Raw genomic sequence first — 25,979 nt, 5'->3', positions numbered from 1 at the left:
CAGAAATGTTTAGTTTGGATCCAACCCATAGGGAGGAGAGTGTTACTACTACTGTACCCTGAGCACAAAGGATGGGTGGAGTAGGGTCCATGAGATCCTAAAGAAACATCACCTACTCTGCTTTAACTTAGTTCATCCAATTCTGTGGTGTCAAATTTGTGTTTTGGCACAAATGAAAACAAATATATTATCAGGGGCAACTTTTCTATTCTATTGCAGTTACAGTGAAATTTAAAAATGTTATCTCTATATGGAATTTTGCTTCTGCTCTAAGATGTACGATGTCTGTTTTGTCAATTATGGTTATTTTTCGGAAACCAAAATAAACTGAACTGATTTTGCTATTGTTGCACATTTTAGTTCTGTCTGAAACCTAATATTCTGAAAACCAGTAGGCTGGATAGAAATCACACCAGTTAAGTTCTTCTCATTCCTGTTTCAAAAGCCTGTTTGGCTTCTCATTTTGTCTCCAAAAGACAAACTCTTTGGGAATCTTGAAAGCTTGACTACTTCTCTGCTGCCCCCTATCTTCTTATTTCAAGCTTATTTTTCCTCTTTAACGATTTCTTCTACTGGACCCCTAGCAACTGAAGATGCCAGGGACCACGCTGAGAACATTCTGAATGCCAAGCTCATACTCCATCATTGAGCTCTGGCCCTTCCTCTCTCTTCTTTTCCGCAATGCAGATGACAAGTCAACTTGGTGGCTTACCTTCACATCTCAGCACAGCATTGTCCCAAACCACATTGCCTTCCTTCAAGACACAGGTGACGGTTTCTGAGCCGTGTGTCCTTATGAACCCCTCATCACACAGGAAAGACACTGAGCTGCCAAGCTGAAGACTGTTGCCAAACCGTTTCCCGTTGACAGGCACACCTGGATCAGGGCACTCATTGTGCCTGAAAGCTGGAGGAAAGTGAAAGACAGATAGCAGATGTACAAAAACAGTTTCCTTAAAACCCAACACTAGAGATGAAATAATCTCTTCCATTTCTTCCTCGGTCAGACATTTCACCAAGTCTTATAATCCATCTCCCGAATCTTGGTTCATTTAGGAGACAGTCTAAAAATAATTTCAGAAATGGAGCATGCACAGTTTGGCAGAGCTTTCAGTATCTTCAATATTACACCTACCCAAACTGTCAAAGGACTAGAACATGTGATGCATTGCATATGTATAGCATTGTGTGTGCAACGGGGAAATGGTAGGAGGAGGAGAAACAGTGAAGGATTCCTAACACATTATTCCAAAATTTTATTTTGGAAAACAGCACCAGATGATATGCTGCTCTAACACCCATTAAGACATTCAAAGGAAGAGAATTTCCAAAGCACTCCTGCTCCAACTTTTTATTTCCTCTCATACAACAGCTGACTCCACTTCAGAAATCACGTTTTGTAATCACCTGTGGGCTGCAAACAGAACACCAAGCGTTAGTGTGAAGCAGAGGATAACTTTGATCCATTATCCTGCATCAACATTTTTAGTGATTCCCAAGCAGATTTTTTAGAGCCCTCCCAAAAACTGCAGCACTACTTATTTTGCCTACGTAGTTTTTGAATCCACCTTAGACTGGGGTGTCAAAAACTAGACAGACTCATTTGGTTAAAAACTATTCAGTTAGTGTTCTGTTATTTTTTCAATCTCACAGACTACAGTGCTTCTGTTAATGCATTATTACAGCAGGGTTTTTTTTTTAAAACAACAACAACAAATTTACAACTTCATTGCTGACTAATGCCCAGACTGCAGTCGGATATAACCCCTCAATCCATTTTGTGACCCAGAATAAACCCTGCTCCCCCACCTAGTGAACAAATTCCTCATCTATACTCTTGAATGCTGGGCTTCAAGCCAGTGGGAAAAAACCCCCACAGGTTAGCCATTTCTGATGAACCTGTCCCCTAATCCAGCACGGCAAATTATTTTTAATAATAGCTGCTTTGCAGTCGCCAACCAGAAATACCATTAATTTTGCAGAGCCGTTAACCACTGTTATAACAAAGGTCATTCATCACTCCTGCCGAAGCCAACACAATCATGTTCCTTAGAAAATTACAGAAAAGAGGGGGGAAGCAAATTGCTGTGGGTAGTCGCCATTTGCGCAGACTATGGAAGGCTCAGATTTAGAAGGACCCACAAAATAATCTTTACTCATTTATCCCATGTCACTAAGTCACGAATGCTTTCTTTTTACACAGCAAACTATCCCAAGGGTATAACCCCTGGCTCGGCATGAGTACAGACCACTGCATGCTAGTTCAAACCGGAATCTTGGCTGGCACTTAATAGGGACACAATAAATATTTTGGATATTACTATATTCACGGATACAGAGAAACATTCCAAGGCACAGCTTTCCAAAAATAGTTACTGAGAGTCTCCAAAAAAAGAATAAGATGCAAGGAAGAAATTGCTATGTCATTGTACCAGATGTTCAGCATTAAGCCAACTGAACTGAACATGTTGAATGTGTAATAGCCTTGTCATTTTGTGAAACAGCCTGACACAGCATATAGCTGCTCTGCTTTTTGATGCAGGATTGAGGGAGGGGAAGACGGGAAAAAGCTTCCCACCTTATTCACCAGCAAGCCACTCAAGCATTTGAGTGAACACAGATACACACTTTTGTAAGAAGTGTTCTGTATCAGAAAGGTGTGGTTTCCAGGGAAAGGTGAGCTCCTACAACCATCATTTAACGAATGGCAAATAACACAGTTTATAGTGAGACATGAGTCTTTTTTTTTTTTTTACATGGCAGCATTTTAACCCATTTAAAGATCTCCCATCTGCCTTACAATATGTGGGCTCTAAAACTATTCCTTCTGTAATAAAATGGTGAACAGCTAAAGCTAGGCAGCATTTAATTATTTAAACAAATCAACACAACCTACAGAAATGAAACCCTTAACGATTCCTGACTTTGCCAACTTTTATGGCCTTGTAAGGTCTGAGTTGTGATGAGAATTATGAAGAGAGGCCTCTGTTAGAGGCCCCACACAACATTTGTTAGTCTTAACTGCACATTTAACATATAGGCACAACTAGATAACATTTTTATTTAAAATAACACAATTTCTTTTTCAGCACTACAGGCTGTAAATAAATTTAGGTTTCCAGATGCTAGTTCACAATATCAATGTTTCTTGTAGGTTTTTTTTTTTTAATCTCCCTCTTTGGAGTCTGCCGGGAGACCTTGGTCCAATCACATGTTCTAAGCCTAACCTACAGCACAGGGTTACTGCGAGGATAAAATGGAGGAGTAGAGAATGATTTATGCCACCCTGAGCTCCCTAGCAGAATAGCAGAATAAAACATACTAAAGTCATTTATACTTTGTTGGTGCTCCATTGACTGAAAGGAATGGTAATATTCCACAGAATGTAACAGGAAGGCACACATATGAACATATGAAGCTGCCTTCTGCTGAATCAGACCCTCGGTCCATCAAAGTCAGTATTGTCTACTCAGACTGGCAGCGGCTCTCCAGGGTCTCCAGCTGAGGTTCTTCACGCCTACTTGCCTGGACCCTTTTAGTTGGAGATGCCAGGGATTGAACCTGGGACCTTCTGCTTGCCAAGCAGATGCTCTACCACTGAGCCGCCGTCCCTCCCCACCTTTATGTTTTCACTGCCATGTATGACTGGACTGAGTTTAACTGACTATTTTTTCAGTTCCTTTTGAGGAAGAATGTGGAAATTTCAAACATATTGGAAATTTGAAAATTAATTTCTCAGTAAATTATTGCTCGTGACTGACTTCTGTTGTCTCTCTGACTACTTTTTTTAAAAAAAATCTGATATTGGCCACTTCAATATCAGAGGAAGGAGCTAGAGGAAGGAGCAATCATGTTTTTATAGCTTTTGATCAGCTCCTATTTTGGTTCTAGGTTGGTCTACAAAGGCTAAGTAAGGAATAGGGCAATTCCAGAATTCAACACAAACACATTATCTGGCCTGAAATATAAAAAGACTGTGGTGAACCCGTGCAATGGGTTATAACCCACAGTTCTGGGGCTTTCCCCAGTTCAAGAACCTTTACTTTGACGTAAGAGGACTTGAGAGTCTCTTGCATCAGGGAAATATCCCTCATGTCTGGAAAAAGTACTACCATTTACAAAAAGCATCCTCAGGATCCTGCCCAAATAACCATTTCTGCCCACTTACTGGTAAATGTGATATTGAAACCTCGCTTCTCCGTGGAATGGTCAGTCTGGAACTCCAGCCTGGCAACGTGACCACTGCTGGTCAGAGAGGAAGGCAGCTGGCCTCCCGAGAATGTCCCCAGGACAGGTGATTCAGCAGTCCCGCCATCTTTCACTGCCAAGAAGTCAAACTGAGGCTCCACGTCGAAATCATTAAACGCCAAGTGGATCCGACTTTCAGGTTTTGCTATGATCAGCCAGATGCAATGCAAGCTGCTACCATATTCCTCTGGGTAGTTAGGAGACAGAACGATTCCAGAGGGGGTGGTGAAGTTGAAGAAGCAGGAAACTGCAAGGAGAAGGAGAAAAAAGGGAATGTCAGTGAAAGGGCATGTGGGTCGATCCATTTTCTCAACTGGTACATTTAGCAAAAATACTAGGCTAAGGCTAAGATAAATTCATACAAACGCATGTTCTCTCTCCTTCACAAAGGCCATGAAAGCAAAAAATGGAGATGAGGTCACTGTTTGAAGCCTATGAATGGTCTAGAAGTAGAAATCAAAAGTGGACATGTTTGCATATCCTGTCTATTTGTGCCAGAGGTCTGAAGCAACACATCTGGGTTATAGATCCAGGTGGGCAGCCGTGTTGGTCTGAAGCAACAGAACAAAGTAGGAGTCCAGTAGCACCTTTAAGACCAACAAAGACCAAATTTAAGCTTTTGTATGCATACTTTTTCAGACAAGGAATGAGGTACAGTGAGCAGAGCTACATATAGCTGGTGGGCAGTGGTTTAGAATGCAAAATGGTACAGCCTGCTTATCTCGTTACATATACTAAACCCATTTTCACTATATTTTAATGTATTCTTTTTTTTCTTATGACAAACTAGAAGGATGTTTATAATGCATGTTACATTTTAAAAATACATTAGGTGGACAAGAACATTTTTAAGAAAAAATATGTCCTTAGTTTAACCCTAATTGCAAGGAATAGGGCAATTAATTGACAGCTGTTATTACCTTTTATTGGTTTCTCACGCAAATGCTATACAGACCAAATGTTCTTTCAATTTGTTAATTACACTGTTAATTACACTATTTTGCCACTGGTTTTTAACTTTGTACCACTTTGCATTTTAAACCACCGCCCACCAGCTATATGTAGCTCTGCTTACTGTACCTCATTCTTTGTCTGAAGAGGTGTGCATGCACACAAAAGCTGACATTCTGAAAAAAACTTTGTTGGTCTTAAAGGTGCGACTGGACTCCTACATCTGGGTTATGTGTGATGTGCTGGGGGTGTTGAATTGCCATCCTTTCATAACACACACACACGCACATAAAATAGGATTTCCTAGGGTGGATTTTGGCATGGCCAAAAACAACAGTGATGTTCTATGCAGGTTTATCAATAAGGACATACCTGGGACAAGAAAGATTTGCCTTCTGGCAGTCAGATATGGAGTTTTTGTAAATATGAAGGTAACAGATTATTTAAACAACAGCAACACACTAAAACATTTCTGCAGTTGTGCCCCAATTGACTTACATTACCATGTGTGGTCAGTTGAGCTAGTAACTAAAGGCTATAGGCTACTATCTTCTGCAGATTTCTTCACAAAGCTTCTTTCAGTTATTTTTTTTTTACACTTGCCAGGTATTACTGCATGCTTGGCTTTGGCTGAACCCAATTTGTTATGCCTTTCCAGGAAGTGTGGTGGGAGGGGAGGTTTCAAAGTATTCAGATTAAGGATTTCCAATATGCTGTGGAAATAGCACCCACAAAATTGGGAGAATTCACCATGGAAACAACATGGGATAAAATGAACCTCTGACCTCAGACTGGTGGTAGTGGATGTTTCCAAACCAGGATCTCAACTTACAAGGGACCCTCAAATTTACCATCAGATAATATAGCACAACAAGGTCTGCTATCTTGCTTCTTTCAACAGCGCCTTCAATGCCAAGGTAACGAATGAAGACAAAATCTAACAGGTAAAAGGAGGCAGTGTTTCAACTCCTCCATCAGTGTGAAAGCAACTAATGAGGCAATAGTCTCATTCCCTGCATTATGTTCTTATCCCCCACCCCTGCAAATTGCATGGCAGAGATGGGCACCCATATTGAAAAGATGGAAAAGATAACTCCTTTAAGCCACTTGTTAGTATCCCTGAAATCCTTGGGGAGATACTGAGTCAAATTCTGCCATAAATCCATAATCCTAAAAGCTGAGGGGGTATGTAGCCTTTCAAGAGCCTACACTGATCATTGGTGATATTCAGTTGTATTACCACACACTTTAACCAGGTGAATTGCCATTTGGAAATTGCAATTCTTTAGAGACTTTGAAGGTCAGGAGGCCTGCCCCGCACTTCTCTCATTCTACAAACAGTAAAACAGAATTAATCAGGAGGGCATGCTTACAAATGAAATCAGACTGCAATATAAAGAAATGGTAAAGAAATAAAGGGAACAGGATTGTACTCTATTCCGTTTTTTATTGTATGTATTATCTTGTTATTACAGCATTGTCTTCTACCTTTGTGATTTAAGTATTTGCACCGTTTATGACACATTGTACCTGATATTTTTTGTGTGTGCATGGTTGTGGCTCAGCAGTAAAGCATCTGCTTGGCACACAGAAGGTCCCAGATTCAATTCCTGGCATCTCCAGCTAAAAGGATCTGGCAATATCCTCCTGCCTGAGGATATTGAAGGTCTCCTGCCTGAGACCCTGAAAAGCTGCTGTCAGTCTGAGTAGACAACAGGGGTCGTTTTGTAGAAAAATAGGTGGTGGAGCTCATCCAGGGATTGTTAAGCAGCTGCATCTACTCTTCAATGGACAAGATGGGAAGGAAGAGGTGGAACTCTCAGAAAGGTTCAGGAGCTGTGCTCCTGTGAGCTCCCGCTGAATCTGAGGCCTGGTAGACAATAATGACTTTTGACGGACCAAGTGTCTGATTTAGTAGAAGGCAGCTTCAAGTATTGTGCTTAATTTTTTTGTGATCCCAATTCTATTGCATTGTTTGTTAGATGCCACGGGCTACTCAGATGCATTGTCTTGTAATATGTAACTTGCCTTGAGTCGCACCAAGAAAGGCCAGCCATGAGGTGCAGCTTTGGGGGGTAATTTCACAGTACTTTGAAAACCCAGCTGAAGCTTCACCAAAATGCTGGAGGAGTCACTTCATTACTGCTCTAGAAACACAGGTGTGTGAGAACATTTGGTTAGGGCCAACAGCAAGACTCTTTTACGGAAAAGTTCCAACAAGCGCATGTTGGCAGAGCCACATGGGTCTCAACTATACAAAAGCAACTTTTGCAGTGGCACAGTAAGGCATGGCTTGTGCCTCAGCCTGGCTACCACAAGAAGGTCCAGTCTTGAGGCTGTCACTAACAAGGGCTGAATTTGAAAGTGATCAAGTTTTCGTTCAACAGTGATCAATAGTCACCTGGTTTCTGTTGAGTGCAGTACTGGGTGGCTAGCATCCATTTGGCCAATCTGGCCAGAAAAGCAAGGGTAGATCCTGATGGAAGAAAAAAACTGGACTGACCAGATTCAAAGAGACAGAGAATGTATCTTGAAGCTGCTAAGGAGCTCCATCACACATATATTTTCTAAATTACCAAGTAGTATCAGCAAGATCCTCCCCTGGGCAACGTTCAGAACGCCTCTGTAGAAGCCATTGCAGGCACAACATACTTTCGTTATAATACAAAGGCAGCAGGCCACAGATTACCAAGAAACAATTCTCTCATGCACATATATACTGTCGGTCTTTTAATGATATATTTTTAAAAAATCAAAATGAAAATAATTGCAAAGGAACGACTGTGTACAATACCTATGCTAAATTTACAGTCTAAGGAGTCAAATACAGAAATCACAAGTAGTGCTAAATTGCATAATATTGCAGCAAAATTACCACCATCACCTACCCACAAAATAACTAAGGGCGTTTTCGCACTCACCTTCAAGTGGTGCGACCACCCTCCTCACGCCGGCGGATCTGCAGGGATTTCGCACCAGAAGCGCCGGCGCACCCAAAAGAGCCGGCGACTTCCGTCGCGAAACCAGCTCAAACGTTTTCCTGCTTCTTGGCGGTTTCCGTTTGAGCTGGTTTCGCGACGGAAGTCGCCGGCTCTTTTGGGTGCGCCGGCGCTTCTGGTGCGAAATCCCTGCAGATCCGCCGGCGTGAGGAGGGTGGTCGCACCACTTGAAGGTCAGTGCGAAAACGCCCTTTGTATCACATTAAGAAGCAAAGAAGAGATCAGAAAATCCAAGGAGACCAGAAATATACCTGGTACAAGAAGCCATTTGGGGGAGGTCAGCAAGGAGTCTGCTTTGAACAACCCTTTTTTTTTGGGGGGGGAGGCACACCACACATTAGCTTCAATTCTTCTCAACAATATAGCAGCAAACACACTATCTCTAGTGGAACTGGAAATAAAACGGGACTGGAAAAGATGGAATCATTACCCTTTTGCTTGCTTATGGAAGAAACATTATCTGGGACTACTTTATATGGTACCTAATATCACCAATGCCTCTTGATGATTAAGTTCTCTGTTCCAACAACCCTGTCCACATACATGTCCCACCATCCATAAAGGTCATTCAGTCCAAGTTTCAAATTTGGAAATTACATATACAAATGGTGACAATCCCTTTCTGTAAGCCAATTCACACATTACAGCATCCATGTGGTGGACACATGGTCACCTGGTCTCTGTTGAGTTCAGGACTGGGTTGCCAGCAGCCATTCGACCAATCTGGAAATATTCCTCATGTCTGGGGAAAGTACCGCCATTTACAAAATGCATCCACAGGATCCTGGCCAAATAAACATTTCTGCCCACTTACTGGTCAATGTGATATTGAAACTTTGCTTCTCTGTGGAATGGTCAGTCTGGAACTCCAGCCTGGCAACATGGACACTGCTGGTCAGAGAAGAAGGCAGCTGGCATCATGAGAATATCCCCAGGATGGGTGACTCAGCAGTCCAACCATCTTTCACTGCCAAGAAGTCAAATCCGGCCTCTATACCGCCGCGCCGTGTTAGCGGCTATAGGCGGGGAGGCCGCAGTTGCACCCTGGGAGGAGGAGGAGACGGCTTTGCCTTCCCGGGCATACGGGGAGTTGAGGGGGTGGAGCGCCAGAGCTGTTAATCTGGGCTCCGCCCCTGAGCACGCACTTGTTTCGCGGCTCTCGGGCGAGCAGGACGTGGTGGGCGTTGTGTGAAGCCGGGAGGCCTTGTTGCGGTCCTTTGGAGTCGCGGCGGTTCCGGGGGGCTGGATTGACGGGCCGGTTCGGGCGTGTTGGGGAGAGGTCCGGAGGTCCGGTCGGCTGTCTGGCTGCGTCGCGGCGGATCGGGAGGCCTGGCTGGCGGGCCCGCGGCTTGCGGAGCGTGTTGGAGGCGTCGGGTGGCCTTGGTGGCGATTCGGAGGAGTCGGGACTGTCGGGAGGTCTGATCGTCGGGCCGGAGGACTGAAGGAGCGTTGAGGAGGCGTCGGGCCGTGCACCGGCTGCTCGGTCGGGAGGATCAGGCTTGTACTGGGGTTGAGAGGGCGCGAAGCACCTGTTGCTGGGCAGAGTGAAGCGCCTGTTGCTGGGCAGATTTGGCTGGCTGCGGCCATTTTGCCGCTGTTGCTAGGCTAGTTGGGGGAAGAGTTTGTGGCTTGCCCCCCTCCCTTTTCTCTACGTCAAGGGGTTTAGGGTTTGGAGGAAGGGCGAGGCTTTGTTTTGGTGGGTAACCTTGCCCCCCCCCTCCTCTTCACGCATCTTTCTTTAGCTGCTTTATTACTGCTGCCATTTGCCACGTTAGGATGGGATCCAAAAAAGGGCAGGGTAAATCAAAAGGGAAGCAGCCGGCTAAGGGGCATGGGAAGAAGAGACAGGCAACCCCCTCTGAGGCTGCAGCGGAGGAAGCCAAGCGCCTTAGGTTAGCCATCATTGCTAAGCTGGGGGCCTTAGAGCAGCAGAAGGTTGCTGGTGGGGAGTCTGCTGGAGGGAGCGGGAGGCCTGTGGTCCCCAGTGGGGCGGACTCTACCACGTTTGAGCGTGAGGTACTTGCACGGCTGTCTGCCTTGCAGGACTGCGGTGGCGGCGGTGACCAGGCAGGGGCGCACCCCTCCGAGCCGGAACCAGACAGTGACGAGGGAGTGGATGGTGGAGCGGATGTGCCGGAGCCCGTGGGGGATCAGGATTTGCTGGGCCAGTCGTCGCCAATAGCTGTGGTCGTAGCACCATCTGGTGCAGGAGGTAAGTACTGGCAACCACAACAGGGGCAAATGTGGCCATGGGGCCCCCTGCCAACATCTTCTGGTGTTGGTTCGGGGAGTGGGGTTCCCCCCCCAACAGGGTTAGATGTACACTGGCCTCCGCCTGCACAACCTGGACCTTCTTGGGCTGTTCCAGCTACGCCCCATCAGAACATAGGTCAAGGCAGTTTATCAGGCAGTGCGGTGCCCTCGGGGGGGATCATGGCGCCTGCGGGTATGCAAGGTGCTATGGGGCAGACAGTGACCGGGGTCCTTCCATGGGGGGGGGCAGATGATGTCACCTCAGGCCGGTGGCTGGCCCGGGGGTCAATGGAGTACTTGGGGTTACTTGCCCAACCCTTATGGGTCCGTCCCCTTTCACGCCATCCCCTTTGGGGATACGGCGATGCCGTTGGGGGACCATTTGACCCCCGCTACCAGAGAAAAAATTTTACGTGGCGAATACGTGGACGTATTCAGTTTGCTATTTCGGGAGTTGGAAACGAAAGAAAAAGAAGAGCTTGATGACAGAGAGAAAGAAAAAATGAAGCGCAGGAAGGTGGATCGGACCTGGGCCAATTGGCTACCTGGGTTCTTAATTTATGCAGGGGTGATAGCGAGGGCCCAGCCATTTAGGGCCGCCCCCCTCCTACAGTACTGTGACATAATTTATCGGGCGTACACTGATTTTGTTGGCGCCGCGTGGTTGCAGTATGATGAAGCCTTCAGGATGAGGGCTGCCATCAATCCCACGATGCCATGGAACCAGATAAATCAACAGCTCTGGCTTCAGTTAATGTCCCCTGCTAAACCCAATTCGGGTGATCGGGCTGACAGTGGGCATATTGTACATAAGTCCTTCAGTGCTCCCGCTACCCGCCCAACAGCGGGCCAGTCGGTTCAACCCCGACTGTTGTGTTGGGAGTATTCCTCCCAGGGGGTGTGTTCTAGGAAAGCGTGCAAATTTAAGCACGAATGCCCGTTATGCGGGGGATCGCATGCCTTTTCTGCATGCACAAAGGCCAAAACCAGAAGCGGGGCCAAGCGGGCAGGGGCTGGGGGCACCAACCCTCAACCTGGAAAAGGGCCCCAGACCCATTCGGGTGAAAGTGCTTAAGGATTTGCTGCAGGGATACCCTCCAAAGGCGGATGGTGCCTATTTGTTGGAGGGTTTCATTCATGGGTTTCGAATTCCTTTTCAAGGCGACAGAGGGCCTTGTAGGGCTTCTAATTTAAGTTCAGTGAGAGGGATGGAAAAGGTTGTACGGGAAAAAATTGCTAAGGAGTGCAGGGAGGGGAGGGTTCTTGGACCCTTTGATGCACCTCCGGTCCCTAATTTGAAAGTTTCTCCCCTTGGGGTGGTGCCAAAAAAGGCACCTGGGGAGTTTCGCCTCATTCACCACCTGTCATACCCAAGAGGGGGGTCAGTGAATGACGCTATCCCCGAACAGCTATGTTCTGTGCGGTACACCTCATTTGACCAAGCGGTCAAAGTGGTGCGGGGGTGTGGTTCTGGCGCTGAAATGGCGAAATGCGACATTAAGTCTGCATTTCGTCTGCTGCCCGTACACCCCAGCGATTTTGAGTTATTAGGGTTTATGTTTGAAGGGAAATATTTCATGGATCGTGCCCTACCGATGGGCTGTTCCATTTCGTGTGCTGCCTTCGAGCGCTTCAGTTCCTTTTTGGAATGGGCGCTGCGGGTCAGATCAGGGTTAACGGCCACGGTGCACTATCTTGATGACTTTCTTTTCGTGGGTCCAGCGGGATCGGGTCAATGTGTAAGGCTCATGAAGACCTTTATGCAATTGGCCGAGGAATTGGGTGTCCCGTTGGCGCATGAAAAGACTGAAGGTCCATCTTCGGTGCTAACGTTCCTAGGCATTGAGTTAGACACCCGCCATCAAACATCACGGCTTCCGGAGGATAAGGTCCTCGGCTTGAAATCGCTAATTGTGGCCGTTAAGGGTCAAAAGAGAGTTTCTTTGCTTGAGCTGCAGAAGCTTGTAGGGCATTTGAACTTTGCATGTAGGGTGGTGGCCCCAGGGAGGGCATTCCTTCGGCGATTGTGCGACGCAATGGGCCACCTCCGCCTCCCCCATCACAGAATGAGGTTAAGTCGGGGGATGGTTAGGGACCTCGAAGTTTGGGAACGATTTCTGGAATCGTTCAACGGGGTCTCCTTTTGGAGGGATGACATGCGCATCGAAGCTGACCTCCAGATAAACTCTGATGCAGCCGGTTCCATTGGATTCGGCGTATTTTTTAGAGGGCACTGGTGTGCAGAAAGGTGGCCCAGGGAATGGTTGGCCGGTCGTCTCAGCAGAGACTTGACCTTCCTGGAGTTTTTTCCCATCGTGGTGGCGTTGTGGCTCTGGGGGGATGATCTGGCCAACCATGTAGTGCATTTCTGGTGTGACAATTTAGCTGTTGTTCAGGTGATCAACTCATTGTCATCCAGATCTGCTCCGGTGATGAATTTAGTTAGGGCCTTCACGCTGCGCTGCCTTAAGTTGAATTTGTTGTTCATGGCCAGGCATGTTCCGGGCGTTAATAATGGGCTGGCGGACGCTCTGTCTCGCCAACAGATGGAGCGATTTCGCCAGCTGGCACCGGACGCCGACCCTTTCCCGGTCAAGATGCCCCAGGAACTTTGGCAGCTTGGAGGGTCGAAGCGGGTAGGGCCATTACTTTAGCCCTGGCGCCGAGTACGCTGAGGGCATACGAGCGTGCTGTGCGGCAATTTCGGGAGTTCAGAATGGACGCCGGGTTGCATGACGATTGGCCAGTGCCGGTCCCCCAGCTCATGCAGTTTTTGGTTTTTCAGAAGGAGCGGGGCTTGGCAGTCAAGTCAATTAGGGGGCAGCTGGCGGCAATTGCTTTCGTGAGCAAAGCCCAGGGCATTGCCGAAAACACCGGAGACTTTAGGGTTAGAAAAATGTTGGAGGGGTGGTCTAGGGAAAGAGGTACCCAGGCTGACCCACGCCAACCCATTTCTCCAGCGGTGCTGCGAGGCTTGGGCCAGGTTTGGCCTAAGGTATGTTCATCCTCCTTTGAGGTTTCTTTGTTCAATGCGGCAGCGCTAACTGCCTTTTTTGGGGCCTTGAGGGTTAGCGAGTTGGTGGCCCGATCCCGCAGTGATCGGGCTTATCGCGCTCTTAGGAACGATGATATTTCGTTTCAAGATGAGAAAGTGGTGATAAGGGTTCGACGGTCCAAAACGGACCAGTCGGGAAAGGGGGCCAATGTGATCCTCGGCCCTTGTAGTGAAGCCGAGTTATGCCCTGTTAGGGCACTTCGGCAATATGTCGCATTAAGGGGTGAAGCGGTGGGGGCATTATTTAGTCATTTGGACGGGTCACCGCTTACCAAATTTCAGTTCTGGGCAGTAACAGCGCGAGCCTTGGATTTGCTCGGGCTTAAAGGGGTGAAATTTGGCACCCATTCTTTTAGAATTGGGGCAGCTTCCACTGCAGCAATGTTGGGGTATCCGGGCCCAGAGATTCAGAGGGTAGGTAGATGGCGTTCTGCTGCCTACCGCTCGTATGTTCGGCCGTTACTTTCGGCAGTGTAGGCCGGTTTAGCAATTTTCCTGCTTAATCTAGTTGTCCGGATAAACCGGTGTGTTCTTGGTTGACTGTTTTTTCCTTCCAGGTTCGGTGGCTCGTCAGGAGAGGCTGCACATCCTCGTCTGCGGGCACAGTTTTGTGTTCTGGGCGGCCCACTTTGCCCGGAGGTCTTCCATGGGTTCACAGTTGGGCCTCAGTGAGTGGGCCACAGTTGAGTGGCAGGGGCGCCGTGGGCTACGTTGGCCCGGCCTGTTGCCACTGTTGTTTTATGAGCGGAAGGGAGTGCAGCCCGACATTCTGGTCATTCACCTGGGAGGGAATGACCTGGGATGGATGAAGGGTAAGGCCCTTTCCTTACAGGCCGTTGCGGACCTGCAGGTCATCCTGAGGAGGTGGCCTGGGGTTCGCATAGTTTGGTCTGCCATCCTGCCGCGGCAGGTTTGGCGAGGGGCTTGGTGCCCGGGGGGTATTGAAAGGGCCAGGAAAAAGGCCAATCGAGCCCTTCAGTTAGCTTTGGAGGGTGGTTTAGGGAGTTTTTTACCTCACCCAGCAATTCAGGTGGGTTGTAGTGAGTTATACAGATCTGACGGGGTGCATCTGTCTGATGCAGGTAATAGGGCCTTTTTAGGCGAGCTTAAGGTGGGCCTTCGGGCAGCTCTGGGCTGCCCGGTGGGGCGCTAATGCCTAAGCGGAGGCTTGGCATTGGCGTTGGCAGTAGGAGCAAGGGGTTACGGAAACACAGGGGAGCACCCAGGGCACTGCACCTGTGGGTGCAAGCGATCGGCAGGAGCGGCAGATGGGCTCTACGGCTCAGTGTTGCAGAATGCCGATTGTGGGATCCCTTCCCACAAGACCGGCTCTTCCTGGGTGATTATGCCGGTGTGGGGTAGGAGGATCTGGCCTGGCTGGCCTGACATGAGCCAAAACCGTGGCTAATGTCAGGGGCAGGGTGGCTCGCTCAGACATGGGCAAGGTGGGGTCATGGGATGACCCCGGGGCTTGTCCGTTTCTGGTAACCCTTGCCATGCTTGCTATAGTTGTTTATTTCAATAAAGGGCCCATTTTACCAAACTCATGTTGTCAGTCTCTTCATTCCGACCTTTGGGGGCAATCCGGCCTCTATACCGCCGCGCCGTGTTAGCGGCTATAGGCGGGGAGGCCGCAGTTGCACCCTGGGAGGAGGAGGAGACGGCTTTGCCTTCCCGGGCATACGGGGAGTTGAGCGGGTGGAGCGCCAGAGCTGTTAATCTGGGCTCCGCCCCTGAGCACGCACTTGTTTCGCGGCTCTCGGCCCGCCCACCCGCCCTTCAGCAGTACAGGTTTAACCGGTCGCCTGTTTTGGGGCCAGGTAGGAATTTTTTCACACTCACCTGATTGGCTGTTGGTGAGGTGTTTTTCGCCTACCTTGTACTGCTTGTTAGTGGAGGGTAGATTGGTAGGAGTAGGCAGTAGGAGCAAGGGGTTACGGAAACACAGGGGAGCACCCAGGGCACTGCACCTGTGGGTGCAAGCGATCGGCAGGAGCGGCAGATGGGCTCTACGGCTCAGTGTTGCAGAATGCCGATTGTGGGATCCCTTCCCACAAGACCGGCTCTTCCTGGGTGATTATGCCGGTGTGGGGTAGGAGGATCTGGCCTGGCTGGCCTGACATGAGCCAAAACCGTGGCTAATGTCAGGGGCAGGGTGGCTCGCTCAGACATGGGCAAGGTGGGGTCATGGGATGACCCCGGGGCTTGTCCGTTTCTGGTAACCCTTGCCATGCTTGCTATAGTTGTTTATTTCAATAAAGGGCCCATTTTACCAAACTCATGTTGTCAGTCTCTTCATTCCGACCTTTGGGGGCAACTGGGGCTCCATGTCAAAAAGGTGATAGTATACGAGAGGAGATATGATCACCATCTTCAAGTACTTGAAGGGCTGTCATATAGAGGATGCTGTGGAGTTGTTTTCTGTTGCCCCAGAAGGTCAGACCAGAACCAGCGGGTTGAAATAAATCAAGAGTTTTTGCCTAAACATTAGGAAGAACTTCCTGACAGTCAGATCGGTTCCTCAGTGGAACAGGCTTCCTCAGGAGGTGGTGGGCTCTCCTTCTTTGGAGGTTTTTAACAGAGGCCAGATGGCCATCTGACAGCAATGCTGATTCTGTGAACTTAGACAGACCATGAGAAGGAGGGCAGGAAGGGTTGCATCAGTGCTTAGTTCTCGTAGTCATTTCTTATACTTGGGAAACATGTGGCCTTTGTATTATGTGTATTGGCTCTCAAGCGTTTTCAAGTTCAGCAGTGAATGCTGAAGTTACCTAACGTTATTGTGAGCATTTACTGGATTGAGTCCAAGTGGAAGGGAAAGGCACATCTCTGCTTTCAGTCATCTGCAGAAATCATCTGAAGCTGGAAGCACTCATGAGATGTAACATAGCGAAGATATGACACTAAGGCCATTTCAAATAGAGAGGCACATCCAGTGTCAAGAGCAGTCTGGTCTCTACTCAACAAGTGTGCACTGTAAACTACTAAGGAATAACCGTTCCCCACCCCAGCCCTGTTTATTTCCCGTTAGGAGTGGGTCAGTGGCTTGAGTTAATTAGGTGCGAAGACAGATGGTGGGAAAGCAGAGGCAATTAGGCAAAATATTTAAAGTACACCAGTGAATTCAGAGCCTCTTTTGGGCTTGTCTGGAGGGAGGCTTTGCCTTATTTCAGCTGACAGGGTCCATTTGCTTTCAACAGCAAAGACTGATCTCCTGCCTCCTGTTTATCAAACACATCCCAGACACAATGGCCCGCAGACACCCTTCCTGCCTCCCCTTCCCAATTTGACTTCCACATTTCACCTCCTGCCGCCACATCCTCACCCCATTCACCCCCACCTTGACACATGTGCCCCTTTCTCAGTAATTGCTGCTCAGAAGGAATAACTCAGCAGATTGTTTTGTCAAAAGTTAGTGCAGGAATGCTAAATATTATTATTATGTATGACGTTGTTTGTCCACCCACCACGAGTTGTCATTATCTCCCCCTTTCATTCTCTAAGCTCGAATGCCCTCGGCTTCAGAGAATGCAGAAAGTGCTGGCTGCAACTTTGAACCACTTCCAGAAGCTGAGGATGGAGGAAATGATGGGGGATCTTTTTTGAGCTGGTGAAAAATAGTGTGGCACTGGCAATAGAAGAGTCTCAAGTCTTTGGTGGGAGTGGAAAAAGTAAAGCACACGCACAGATTCTGTTTGGACACCCCAAATTAACCAAGAAGCAGAGATCAGCGGTTCTAAATATGAAAATGCTGAGCATGGTCCCTCTCATGAGGGGGCATCAAAATGCTTATGGTATAGTTCCACAGCGCCTGGAAACTTGATACGCATGCAGACAAGGACAACCATATTACTAAAAATAAAGCGAGAACACTGATCTCTCTCTTACCACACAGAACATTAAATGGAAGGAAAAGCTGTAAAATCAATTGATTTTGGTAACAAAGTATATTTAGCGTACATTCTATCCACTTCATCATTAGATACTGAACTGCCATCTAGGGATGGGCACAGACTAGGAAATCTTTGTTTGGTTTGTGAACCAAACTGGCTCGATTCCCAAACTGGTTTGCAAACTGGATCTGAACCATTTTGTGAACCATTTTAGATGAAAAAAGCCTAGAGGCTCCAAAATTACAGGGGATCTCCAGCCAACTCTCCTCTATGTGCCCACCAAGTTCAGTAAAGTTTGGGCTTCAGGGGCCTGAGTTATGGACCCCCAAACAAAGTGCCCCTATCCAGTGCTTTTCAATGAGAGGTCTCGTGTTGGTTTAGGAGTGTACAAAAGGGACCCTTGGTGAGCTAGAGGCATCCGCCTGGCAGAGTGCCTCCTGAGGATATCCCTCCATATGCCCAGCAAGTTAGATGCAGATTGGATTGGGGGGGGGGGTCTGAGTTATGGACCCCCAAGCAAGGGGCCCCCAGGAAGGTGCTTTTTGAAGAATTATTGGGCATGGAGTGGGGAGAAAGTGGGATACATGGGAGTAGAGTGAAAAGGAAACCCCAGACAGCAGAACCTCAGAGGTGTGGGGTGAGTGTTAGAGATGCACAGGAAAGCAGGAACCCCAGGGCAACAATTGTGGAACAATTCAGGCAGTAACCCCAGAAGAAAAGGGAGTTTATTGGAGGAGAGCAGAAACGAAGCCTCAGGTAGCAACTACAGAACAGCAGGACCCCAGAAAGTGATTAGGTGGGTGTTAGGGATGCAGAGGAAGGCAGCAACCCCAATGCAATGACCGTGGAAGTATTCAGCCGAAAGTGGGGCATATGACAGCAGAGCAGAAAGGAACCCCTAGGCAGCACAGAAAGTGATGGGGTGGGTGTTAGAGATGCAAAGTAAGGGGGGAATTCCAAGGCAATGACTGTGGAACAATTCAGGCAGGAACCCCAGGAGGTAGGGGGTGAGATGTTGGAGGGGAGCAGAAAGAAAGTCCCAGGCAGCAACTTTGGATGGTGCAGGGAGGAGAACCCCAGAAATTAATGGGGTGGGTGATAAGAGAGGAAGGAGGGAACCCCAAGGCAATGACTGTGGAAGAATTCAGGCAGGAACCCCAGGAGAAAGGGGTTGTATTGGAAAAGAGCGGAAAGGAAGCCCCAGACACAACTCTGCAGTACAGTCAGCAGAACCCCAGAAAAAGGATGTATGAAAAGGAATGACAGGATTGCCCATTAATGGGAGAGGCATGAAGGTTCATTAGAAATAAAGGGAACCAGGAATGCCAAGTGACTTGCATGGGCTCCACTGAAATACATTGTAGCACAAGAAGAGTTCCAAAGAAAATGCAGAATGGATTTTCCATTAAGGTCTCTGGGCCTAGATAGACTACTCTGAGACTGGAATGACAGTCCCTGGGGGTAGCAAATGTGTTCTGGTACTGGAATGGCAGCCTGCAGACTGGAATGACAGCCCCTTGGGGTAACAGATGTGTTTTGGGACTCCTCCGAAACCACACGGGGCGATGGGGGGCGGTGGTGAGGGAAGTGGGAGTTTTCCAGTCTCCCCTGGCAACCGCGGCACAAATCGTGCACCCAATCCATTTCCGGGAGGGGGGGAGGTGCGTGTCGGGGGTCTGCCTCAGGCGGCAGAACCCCACATGCTGGCCCTGGTTTTTAGAGAAGCAGAAGGAAAAGGCAAGCCAAGGCAATGACATTTAGAACAATTTTGGCAGAAAACTCAGGAAAAAAGGGAGGGGGGAATTTGAGATGGAGAAGACTGAGGGAACCCAAAGCAATCACTCTGAAGTGATCCAGACACGGACAAACCAAGGAGAAGTGAGTAGATGGGAAATGAAAAGCAGTAACACCCTTTGCAGCAAAGAAACCTGGGGAAGGCAATTTTCCTGAGCCCCTGACAAACTAATGTTGATGAGAAATCTTGTTTGGCTCTGTTTATTATATCCAAGAGATCCAGCAATTCCCCCCTCCCAGGTCCACAAGCAATGCTATTCCATGAATGCAAAGATGCCCAGAACTCCCAAAGAGCTGACGCAAACAAAGACAATGTGCGCCGCTCTCTTTCTCTCTCACACATACACACACACACTGCGAAGAGTGGAGGCTTTTCTGATATGCAACCAGCATTGCCTGTCAAGCTTAGGAAGGTCTGTATTGGCATTTTCAGAGCTGCAGAAGCCCACCCTCGCAAGCATTTTCATGCAAAAGTTTCTGAGTGGCTTTTCTTTTCTGGACCACTTCCAAGCCTTGGTGAAAAGCTTGGATAGGTCCGTGTCAAGCAAGTGATTCCTGATCCGTGGCTTTTGAACTAAGCAAAGTTCGGCCCAGACGTTTGAACTGGTTCATGCTCATCCCAACTGCTGTCCTACTTTCTTAAGTATGTCTATCTCAGAACATTCCACATTGGCCTACCTACTCCAGTGATTTGATTTGAAACACAGCGACAAACTAGACCAGGCTGTGAAAAAATGCCATCTTAAGAGAAATAGACTTCAATTTTCCAAGTGTGATATTCCAACAACGTTCCATGCAAACAATGCAAGGGAGGACTAGGAACATTAAGCACACCTTACAGCATGTATACCTTTCCTCTCCACCAGTGCACAGACCTCCAAAAAGCTCAGCTGTTACTTTTGTCCTTAGGCATAAGTCAAAGGTATGGCCCAACCCCCTTTTCTACCGCAATGTGATTAAAAAAACCACACCAGCGCATGTAGATATTTGCTTGAGAAGCAATAACAGAGGCACCATGGAAGTTCAGTCTCGATCCTTTTTCTTTCCCCAGTAGAAGACAGAAACAGAGAATTGATCTCCTGATTATTCAGAACACAAGTGGACTCCTGGAGTCATAGATCTGGCATTGGGTATCAGCCGTGCTTGTCTCTGTGGATCCTTGCACACATGCACCTTTCTGCTCTGCCGATTCTCGTCCTCTTGGGCTTCCTTTCTTACAGATGCTTCCCTGTGGTCTTCCCCTCTTTCCTCTGGGCCATCAACTGTTCTGACCCTCCTGCCCTTAACATCTTCCTGCTTTCCCTGCATCCCTCTAAGATGACGGCAGCACCATCAATGACAGGCAGGGACCCCCTAGACTACTCTTCCCCCTAAAACATTAGGGACACTCAGACACTCAGTGCCAAAGTTTTCACTACCACTACCAACAAAACATCTCTGCCCTCTCTCTGCAACTCTCTTTGTCCCCTTCCCTCAAATCAGGCTATTTTGGATCAGTGGACATAACTGGCCCAATTGGGAATCTACTCCAGGGACTGGGCAAAAATCACCTTCCCCTCCTCCACAAATGGAAAACTGTTGCATTAGAAGAGATGTGCCACGCCAGTGAAACAGCACCCTAAGATTGCAATACTTGGTTTTCAACTATGTGGGGAAAACATATACACATTTCCCTGCCTGCCCTATACACATACACATTGCTGCCTTTGTCCCTGAAATGGTCCCCACACAATTTCTTGCACCTTCTCTGCGGGTAGGCAGCTTATTGTTCAGGCAAGCAGCACATGTAACTCATCTTAAGAGGATTTGGTTTAAGCTGCAGGGGGTTAATCTACACATTGCTTTTGTGGTGTGCTCTTGAAGTCCAAGCTGGAATGCACAATGCTTTTTTAAAAAATCCATGCATACAGCACTCTTCAGCCCTGCAGTGCTCAGCAGATACACCAACATCTACTTTTTGCCAACAAACTTGATTTTTGGAATGGTATGTGGGGCCCAGTCCTTTCTGGACATGTGCAAAAAAAGATATGTTGTGGGTTCAAGTATACTGAACCCCCCAAATAATGGTATTTTCCAAGATTCCTGAATCCCAATACCGATAGGGTATTCAGATTCAGGATTTTTTTTTTAGAAATCCTGAATTTTTTCAGCTCCATTATACCCTTTGGGGAACATTATAATCAGTGGTCCTCATAATAGGGAATTGATTCATGATATTTGGGGGCCTATTTTTGAGGTAGAGGCACCAAATTTTCAGCATAGCTGCTGGTGCCTCTCCTCAACCCTCCTACCCCTTGTTTCAAAAAGACTGGACCAGGGGGTTAAATTCTATGAGCCCACAAAGAAGGTGCCCCCATCCTCCATTGGTTTTGATGGAAAGGGGAAAATGGCATTTAACAGGACTGTGGTCCCTTTAACAGGACTGTGGAGGACTTGCTGCCGGCGTCCTGGCTTACTAGGCCATGGCAGATGACCCCAAGATGAAAGGGTGGAGCCAGTACCGCGCACACTGTGCTTCGCCTAAAAATTCCTCTGCGCAGGCCTGAAGGGCATATCCACATCCACAACCCACAACACACCAAGTCCTGCAGCGATGGGCAAGGGGCGAAACGGCAGGTGGAAGATGCCACTGGAAGCCGCAGTCCCGATCCTGCATGTAGGTGGTTCAGGGTATTGGTGGCCTGATGCTGACCCGGAGACGAAAGCATTTTTCGGCAGCACCCTGAACGACCAAGCAGCCTTATCTAGGGACAGCACTGCTTGCTCCACACGGAGAGGGGCCTAGAAAAGGTGGCCTAAACAAAGCTCGTCTCCCCCACCCCAGTTGACTAGCCGCGGTCAACGGGCATCCTTACTTGCGGTCAAAAAATAACAACAAAGAAAAGGCATGCACCTGCCTCACAAAGTGTGCAAAGACTAAAGCTTGCGTGTTGGAACATCAGAACCATGCTTGACACAGTAGACAGTGGTCGCCCTGAACGACGCTCTGCTCTAGTTGCCCACGAACTTCTCAGGTTGAATATTGACATAGCAGCTCTCAGTGAGGTCCGTTTCCCTGAGGAAGGTAGTCTTCAAGAACATGGTGCCGGCTATACTCTACTGGTCGGGTAAGTCAAAGGCTGAGAGCCGCCTTTCTGGCGTTGGCTTCATGGTCAGGAACTCCATTGCCTCCAAACTCGAAAACCTGCCAACAGGTCACTCAGATCGCATCATGTCCATGCGCCTCCCACTTCAAAACAAGCAGCATGCAACACTCTTCAGTGTGTATGCCCCAACCCTTCAAGCAGATCCTGCAGAAAAGAACAAGTTCTATACTGATCTATGCAACCTCGTACGGAAGACCCCTACAGAGGACAAGGTGATCATCCTTGGCGACTTCAATGCCAGAGTAGGTAAAGACTCGGAAGCCTGGAAAGGAGTACTTGGCAAACACGGCATTGGCAACTGCAATGATAACGGGCGCCTCCTGCTAGAATTCTGCACGGAGCACCAGCTCACCATCACCAACACTATCTTTCAGCAGAAGAACAGCCTGAAGACAACCTGGATGCACCCACGGTCCAAGCACTGGCACCTTATTGACTACATTCTGGTGCGCCAGAGAGACCTTCGAGATGTCTTACACACCCGAGTAATGCCCAGTGCGGAATGTCATACAGATCATCGTCTTGTACGCTGCAATCTCCGTCTTCACTTTAAACCCACACCCAGGAGAGGAGGTATCCCTCGGAGGAAGCTTCAGGTTGGCAGCCTTCAGTCAGCCGAAGTTAAAGCTGCCTTCCAGGCAAAACTCCAGTCAAGAATTGAGGAAACCAGTTGCCCCACAGACCCTTCTCCAGAAGCACTCTGGGAACACCTAAAAACTACCATCTTGTTGATCTCTGAAGAAGTCCTCGGGTTCTCCACAAGGAAGAACAAGGACTGGTTTGACGAGAACAATCAAGAGATCCAAGAATTACTAGCAAAAAAGAGATCTGCCTACCAAGCACATCTTGCTCAGCCCTCCTGTCCCGGGAAAAAAGCAATCTTTCGCGCTGCATGTAGCAACCTCCAGCGCAAGCTTCGAGACATTCAGAAGAAGTGGTGGACCAAGCTTGCAGAGAGAGCCCAGCTGTGTGCAGACACTGGTGATTTAAAAGGGTTCTACGAAGCCCTGAAGGCAGTATATGGCCCATCATATCAGGCTCAGAGTCCCTTGCGTAGTTCAGACGGCCAAGTGCTCCTCACAGACAAGGCATCCATACTGAACCGGTGGTCGGAGTATTTTCAGGTTCTCTTCACTGCCAACCGCATAATTCAAGATTCAGCAATCCACCTCACCCCACTTCAACCAGTGAAAACAGAGTTGGATGAGATCCCCACCCTAGAAGAGACTGTTAAAGCCATCAAGCAACTGAAAAGTGGCAAGGCAGCGGGAGTTGATGGAATCCCACCAGAGATCTGGAAGCATGGGGGCACAGTACTACATAGCTCACTTCACAAAGTACTTGTCACCTGCTGGGAACAAGGCAAACTACCACAGGACTTTCGCGATGCAATCATCATTACTCTACATAAGAACAAAGGGGAAAAGTCAGACTGCTCCAACTACCAGGGGATAACCCTGCTCTCCATCGCAGGCAAAATCCTTGCCAGAATACTCCTGAACAGACTGGTGCCCACCATTTCAGAAGAACTCCTCCCAGAGAGCCAGTGCGGCTTCAGAGCTAACAGGAGCACCACCGACATGGTATTTGTTCTCAGGCAGCTCCAAGAGGAATGCAGGGAACAGAACAAGGGTCTATATGTGACTTTTGTTGACCTTACCAAAGCTTTCGATACCGTTAGCAGGAAAGGCCTGTGGTAAATCTTGGAACGTTTAGGATGTCCCCCAAGGTTCCTCAGCATGATCATCCAGCTACATGAAGACCAGCAAGGCCAAGTCAGACACTGCAACGACCTCTCGGAGCCCTTCCCAATAGGCACAGGTGTAAAGCAAGGTTGCGTTCTCGCGCCAGCTCTCTTTACGATCTTCTTTAGCATGATGCTTCAAAGAGCCGCAGTAGATCTAGATGATGACGATGGTGTCTACAGCCGCCCTGAGCCACTTGTGGGAAGGGCGGGATATAAATTCTAAATAAATAAAAAAAAAATATCGCACTGATGGCAGCCTGTTCAACCTGAGGCGACTAAAGGCTCACTCCAAGACAATGGAAAAACTTATCCGAGAGCTACTGTTTGCTGATGATGCTGCACTCGTCTCCCACTCGGTATCAGCTCTGCAGCATATGATGTCCTGCTTTGCAGAGGCTGCCAAGCTATTCGGCCTAGAAGTTAGTTTGAAGAAGACAGAAGTTCTCCACCAGCCTGCACCCCAGGAAGATTATCACCCTCCCTGCATCACTGTGGGTGAATCAGTTCTGAAGACAGTCCAGCAGTTCAGCTACCTGGGGTGCATCATCTCCTCAGATGCCAAGATCGACAAGGAGATTGACAACAGGCTGGCAAAGGCAAACCGTGCATTTGGCCGACTGCACAAAAGAGTATGGAGCAACAAGCATCTGAAAAAAGGCACAAAGATCAATGTTTACAAAGCGGTTGTGATGACAACCCTCATCTACGGCTTCGAATCGTGGGTTTTATACTGTCACCACCTGCAACTCCTTGAGCGCTTTCATCAGCGCTGCCTTCGCACCATCCTCAACATCCACTGGAATGACTTTGTGACCAACACTGAAGTCCTCAAGAGGGTGGAGGTTACAAGCATCGAGGCAATGCTGTTGAAGACGCAGGGCATATTTCTAGGATGGAAAACCACCGCCCTCCCAAGATTGCTCTGTATGGCGAACTTTCCACCGGCCATCGAAATAGAGGGGCACCAAAGAAGAGGTACAAGGACTCCTTGAAGAAATCCCTTGGCACCTGTCGCATCAACCATCACCAGTGGTCTGACCTAGCCTCAGATCGCAAAGCATGGAGGCACACCATCCACCAGGCTGTCTCTTCCTTTGAGAACGCACGCATAGCTGGTCTTGAGAACAAAAGGAGATTGAGGAAGAATCGCACTGCTACAGCACCAACCCCAAATCAGACTTTTCCCTGCAGCCACTGTGGCCGGACCTGCCTGTCCCGCATTGGTCTTGTCAGCCACCAGCGAGCCTGCAGCAGACGTGGACTACTGCACCCTTCTTAAATCTTTGTTCGTGAAGTCAAGCCAAGAGAGAGAGAGAGAGAGAGAGTGTCCCTTTAAATGCCTTGTGCAAGCCTTGAGTGAAATCCAAAAGTAAAGGCTTGCAGTACCTTTAAACACCTTCTCTAAGCCACAAGCTCGCCCAGAAATGTTTAAAAGGACTACCATCCCTTTCACTTCAACTATCCAAGTAGTCCTGAAAAATTTCAAATATTTTTTTGATTTTGGAGGTTCAGCCATTTCAGATATCGGAGGGGGGGAGTACTCTGACCTATATCTGGTTGAAAGAATAGCCAAACAATATTGATCAGATATTTTTGGCTCAGATGAAGCCAAATGCATACCCCTAGCTCTTTCCAGATCTCAACCTGCCATGTTCACATTGGGATCCTCCAGGGAGCCTTCCTCCAACCCAACAAGACATCCTCCAACATAAGTGGCTCTTCCTCCAGCAGAAAAGAGGGGCAGGACATGCCAATGAAGTCACTGGTTAATTCTTCACTTCTTGGTTCTGCTGCAGGAAACTGAGATGCAAATTATATTGTCCCACAGTTTTCTCATTGTGCTTTTTTCTTTTGCAAATTGCAAGGCAATTTTTAGGAGGGTGAAAAACCACC

At 48.1% G+C, this 25,979-nt stretch overlaps 1 protein-coding gene across 2 annotated transcripts in view; it reads right to left on the bottom strand.

The window, feature by feature from the left end:
- The window catches only part of CSMD2 (CUB and Sushi multiple domains 2), an 831,733-nt gene that overhangs the window by 248,160 nt on the left and 557,594 nt on the right, over positions 1-25,979 (bottom strand). For both annotated transcript variants that reach the window (XM_060257873.1, XM_060257874.1), the window contains 2 exons: positions 4,169-4,495; positions 713-907 (listed from right to left, as the gene is read on the bottom strand). In XM_060257873.1, coding sequence (XP_060113856.1) covers positions 713-907; positions 4,169-4,495 — 522 coding nt within the window. The remainder of the gene's footprint in view (positions 1-712; positions 908-4,168; positions 4,496-25,979) is intronic.

The sequence above is a fragment of the Heteronotia binoei genome, chromosome 17 (assembly GCF_032191835.1).
Source record: "Heteronotia binoei isolate CCM8104 ecotype False Entrance Well chromosome 17, APGP_CSIRO_Hbin_v1, whole genome shotgun sequence".
Lineage (NCBI taxonomy): Eukaryota > Metazoa > Chordata > Lepidosauria > Squamata > Gekkonidae > Heteronotia > Heteronotia binoei.
The sequence above is the reverse complement of the archived record's forward strand: the minus strand, read 5'-3'. Positions and strand labels throughout refer to the sequence as shown.